This window comes from Octopus sinensis, unplaced genomic scaffold (genome assembly GCF_006345805.1).
Source record: "Octopus sinensis unplaced genomic scaffold, ASM634580v1 Contig01236, whole genome shotgun sequence".
Taxonomy (NCBI): Eukaryota; Metazoa; Mollusca; class Cephalopoda; order Octopoda; family Octopodidae; genus Octopus; species Octopus sinensis.
Genome location: NW_021824678.1, coordinates 1 through 5,000, shown reverse-complemented (window position 1 = coordinate 5,000; position 5,000 = coordinate 1). Strand labels below are relative to the sequence as shown.

The window sequence follows — 5,000 nt, the reverse complement described above, 5'->3', positions numbered from 1 at the left end:
ATATACACACATACATATATATACATATATACGACGGGCTTCTTTCAGTTTCCGTCTACCAAATCCACTCACAAGGCTTTGGTCGGCCTGATATGAGATCACCATGTCGTGCACATATGGTTGTGATGCGTGTCTCTGGTGTACCCTTATCAGACGGGTAGTCCTGATGGGTATGCTGGGCTTCGTATATTTTACCCCAGTGTCACTTTGATGGCATGCACTGCTCTTTCACTCTAATGATAATGATAATAATAATAATAATAATAATAATAATAAAAATAATAAAAATAAAAATAAAAATAAAAATAAAGATAATAATAATAATAATTAAAATAATAATAATAATAATAATAATAATAATACTTTGTACTGTAGGCACAAGACCTGAAATTTTTGCGGAAGGGGATAGTCGGTTAATCGACTCCAGTGTGTAAATTGTACTTATTTTATCGATTCCTGAAAGAATGACAGGCAAAGCAGAATTCAGCGGAATTTAAATTCAAAACATAAAGACGGACGAAATGCATCTGAGCATTTTGTCCGCAGTGCTAATGATTCTGTCAGCTCGCCACCTTCATTGCGTGGATGTTATAAATATCTTTACTTCAGCCACACCCAAACTTAAAGTTAGTTTCGATAATTTTTCTTTTCTTTTTTTTTTTACTTTTTCTTTTTGTATTAGATTTCTATTGAAAAATTTCGTTTGAAACCCCGCATCGATTATGTGAAATATATGGATACAAAGTAAGTTATCTTTTGACTTTTGACTTTTATTTGTTTCTGTCATTAGATTGCGGCTATGCTGCAGCACCGCCTTGAAGTACTTTTAGCCGAATGAATCAACTCCTGTATGTATGTATGTATGTATGTATGTATGTATGTATGTATGTATGTATGTATGTATGTATATATCTACGTACGTACCTAAGTATCTCTTTCTTTCTCTCCCTATCTATCTATCTATCTATCTATCTATCTATCTATCTATCTATCTATCTATCTATCTATCTATCTATCTATCTGTCTGTCTGTCTGTCTGTCTGTCTGTCTGTCTGTCTGTCTGTCTGTCTGTCTGTCTGTCAGTATTTCTGTCTCTGTTCGTCTATCTGTCTGTCTGTCTCTATCTATTTATCTGTCTATCTGTCTGTCTGTCTATATCCATCTATCTGTCTATAATAATAATAATAATAATAATAATAATAATTATTATTATTATTGTTATTATTATTATTATCATTATTATTATTATTATTATTATCATTATTATTATTTAAGGCGGTGATCTGGCAGAATCGTTAGCCCGCAGGGCAAAATGTTTAGCGGTATTTCATCTGTCTTTACGTTCTGAGTTCAAATCCCGCCGAGTCCACTTTGTCTTTCATCCTTTTGGACTCGATAAAATAAGTACCACTCATACACTGGGGTCGATTTCATTGACTTAACCCCTCTTCGAAATTGCTGTCCTTTTGCCAAAATTTGAAATCATTATTATTATTGAGCAAGAGAGCCGCACATGCCATCAAAGTGACACTGGGGTACAAATATATGAAGCCCAATATATCCATCATGACTATACATCTGATATTACAAAGGCGGTGAGTTGGCGGAACCGTGAGCACACCTGGCAAAATGCTTAGCGACATTTTGTCGTCGTTGCTTACTGAGCTCGTCCTTTCGAGGTCGATAAATTAAGTCCCAGTTGCGTACAGGGACCGATCTAATCGACTAGTTCCCTCCCGCAAAATTTCAGACCGTGTGTCTATAGTAGATAGGATTATTATTATTATTATTATTATTATTATTATAATTGAGTGAGATAGCAGTGCATGCCGTCAAAGTGACACTGCGGTAAAATATACGAAGCCCAGTATACCCACCATGACTACCCGTCTGATAAAAGTACATCAGGCACATGCATCACAACCATGTGTGCGCGACATGGTGATCTCATATCAAGATAAACAGCGCATGACCTTGTAAGTGGGCCCAGTTAGAATTTTCTTTCGGTCGAGTAACCCATCCCGCTCAAAAGGTCCCTGAATAAGGATTGTTTAAGGATGTTGAACGAACCACACGTTTCGAAAGGTGAATTATCCAAACCTCCAAGAATTCCTTTCAACACATGGCTATGATGCTCTCCCACTAATTCTGCTCGTGATCGGAGATGCACATATCGTCAGCCACAAAGGGACATGCTCAACTGGTTAAGGTCAAACGACTGACAAGCAAATATGTGGTATTGAGCAGAATATTTACTGTAGCCCATCTTTTATACCAAGACAAAACAATGTACATGATAGCACTTCCAATCAGTTAAAATCAGAAGCCACGAGAGCCACTATCTGGTACTGTATCAGGGCATTTATCATCATCATCATTATTATTATTATTATTATTATTATTATTATTATTATTATTATTATTATTATTATTATCATTATTATTATTATTTAGTAGGAGGCCAGCTGGCAGTATCGTTAGAACGCCGGACAAAATGCTTAGCGGCATTTCATCCGTCTTTATGTTCTGAGTTCAAACGCTGTCGAGGTCAATATTGCCTTTCATAATTTCGGGGTCGATAAAACAAGTGCCAGTTGAGCACTAAAGTAAGTACCCCCAAAATGATGACCGTGTGCCAAAATTTGAAACCGTTGTTGTTGTTATCATCATCGTCGTCGTCGTCGTCGTTGTTGGTTGTTGTTGTTGTTGTTGTTGTTGTTGTTATTATTATTATTATTATCATTCGTCTAGCATGGAAATAGATGTGACACTTGCTATAGACTTTAGACTTTCAAACCAAGACCCTAAGTTGCCGACTAGCAACCATTACATAACTGAAAAGCAGAGGAGTTTATACGAAACCGCCATACTTGCTTTACAGCCCTTGCTAAAAAAGTACACCACGTAAGTCAGAGAATTCTTGTAATCTGCTGTGTAGTTGGGACACTACGAAACTCTTTATCTTCATCTCGTTGTTCGTTAGAAACAGTGTGTGTGTGTATATATAGTATCTGTGTGCGTGCGCGCGCGTTGATATGCATGTGTGTGTATACATGTGTGTGTGTATGTATGCATGTATATGTGTGTGTGTGTGTGTGTGTATGATTATAAAACCATAATCAGTTCCATTTCATGTTTTCCAGCAACAATCGGTATCATGTTTATGGATTTGGTGCCAAAAAAAAGGAAACGTTTGAAGATCTTTATCCATATTTTTCCATAGTGAGTATATTTTCTTTCAATCAAAACTTGACATCAAACTACATCTTAAGTCTGACTGAACGTTAAAGCATATAAATTAAGAAAAAAAAAACCTAACATCATATTGTCTAGGTAGTATACATCTTACTTACTTGTACTTGTGGCGACATTCACCCTGGGCGGGTTGAGTCGGTTTCTTTTACCACCCTCGAGGCATCTCGAACCGTGGCAGCAAAAGAAGTTTCGTGGGAATATGGATTTCACAAGCGGTCCCCAACAATCCCGCATGTAGAGACATCCTGTTTGCCGCAGATTGTCCGCAGACGCAGGGACCGAACGACCGAGGAGCCGCCGGTTGCCGAAACAGACACTCCGAGGACTTTCACCAGAGCCCCATCTGCCGGGTTGTGGCCCTAATACCACTCGGTGTCAGACCAATCCGCCTTGGGTGGCCCTACCAGGAACCGAAATTCCCGACGGCATAGCTCTGACACTACCTGTTGCCAGCGTCCCCGCCACGGTGAGGAGGGGATGGACTTTGGGGACGCAGTATACAGTTTTTTAAAAAATATTATGAGGAGGTAGTAAGGCTCACAGCAATAGAGTATTCCCAATACATTGGTCTTGCCACTTTTGGAATCCGGTCAACATATGAAGTGGTATCAAAGTATTCCCAGACTAGGTTCCCGAAATAGTCACCTTGCGCAGCAATAGAGTATCCCCAATACATTGGTCTTGCCACTTTTGGAATCCGGTCAACATATGAGGTGGTATCAAAGTATTCCCAGACTAGGTTCCCGAAATAGTCACCTTGCGCAGCAATAGAGTATCCCCAATACATTGGTCTTGCTACTTTTGGAATCCGGTCTGGAAGTCGTTTTCCGTAAATAAGTCGAGCACCCTCTGCAATTCTACAACGGCGTTAAAACGATGACCTTTGAGCTGCGTTTTAATTTTGGAGAAAAATTCTGGAAAAAAAGCGTATTATCTCCTGAAATTCAGCGTGGGAAAATACATCAATTCACCAAATTTTAAAATTTCCATAGGTGCAGCCAAACAGGAAAGATCCAAAACAGATCTTCGTAGAGTCTCTTTCCTTCGTACAGAGAAACGGCATGAAGTCCACAGGTGCTAAATCCGGCAAATAGGGCGGGTGCGGCAGCGATATTATGTTGTTTTTGGCGAGAAACTCACGAATGAGGAAAGCTTGGTGACAGGGTGCATTGTCTTTGGGAAGAATCCAATTTTTCGGGCCCCACAAATTCGGTCGCTTTCGCCGAATGTTCTCCCCCACGTTTCAAAAAGTCGCAATTGAACTCTCGACTGGTGGTCTTGTTCTAGGAGACTAATTATCGATGCACAATACCACATTTTCGAGGGTGACGTCCGTGACAGGTGTTTCAGGTCGGGCATCATCTTCCAAGGACGTTCTTCTAGTTTTGAAGCGACCGTGCCACTCTAAACATTGCGTGCGACCCATTGCATCGAAGCCGTAAGCTTGCCGAAGCATGCTCAGTGTCTCTGTAGGAGACGTCACAAGTTTAAGTCAAAATTTCACGTTGGCTCTTGGTTCATGTTCATGAAAAAAACGCAGACTACTGCGTACACGTGATCACAAAAACAAGTTTCACACTGCCTCATGAAGGTCAAGGTCACTGCTAACTCTCACTGCGCATGCAACCGTGTTCTGTCATCTATCAGCGTGCTACAGAACTAGTTCGGGAACGTTTTGATAGCACGTCGTAAAATTTATAGTTTTACCTTTACCTTACCTTTTTACTTGTTTCAGTCATTAGACT

At 39.7% G+C, this 5,000-nt stretch overlaps 1 protein-coding gene across 1 annotated transcript in view; it reads left to right on the top strand.

The window, feature by feature from the left end:
• Positions 1 to 3,288, top strand: part of LOC115227013 (copine-9-like) — a 32,692-nt gene extending 29,404 nt beyond the window's left edge. Inside the window, exons 7-9 of the mRNA XM_029797962.2 lie at positions 683 to 744; positions 2,752 to 2,904; positions 3,144 to 3,288. Coding sequence (XP_029653822.2) covers positions 683 to 744; positions 2,752 to 2,904; positions 3,144 to 3,288 — 360 coding nt within the window. The remainder of the gene's footprint in view (positions 1 to 682; positions 745 to 2,751; positions 2,905 to 3,143) is intronic.
• Positions 3,289 to 5,000: the final 1,712 nt, after the last annotated feature.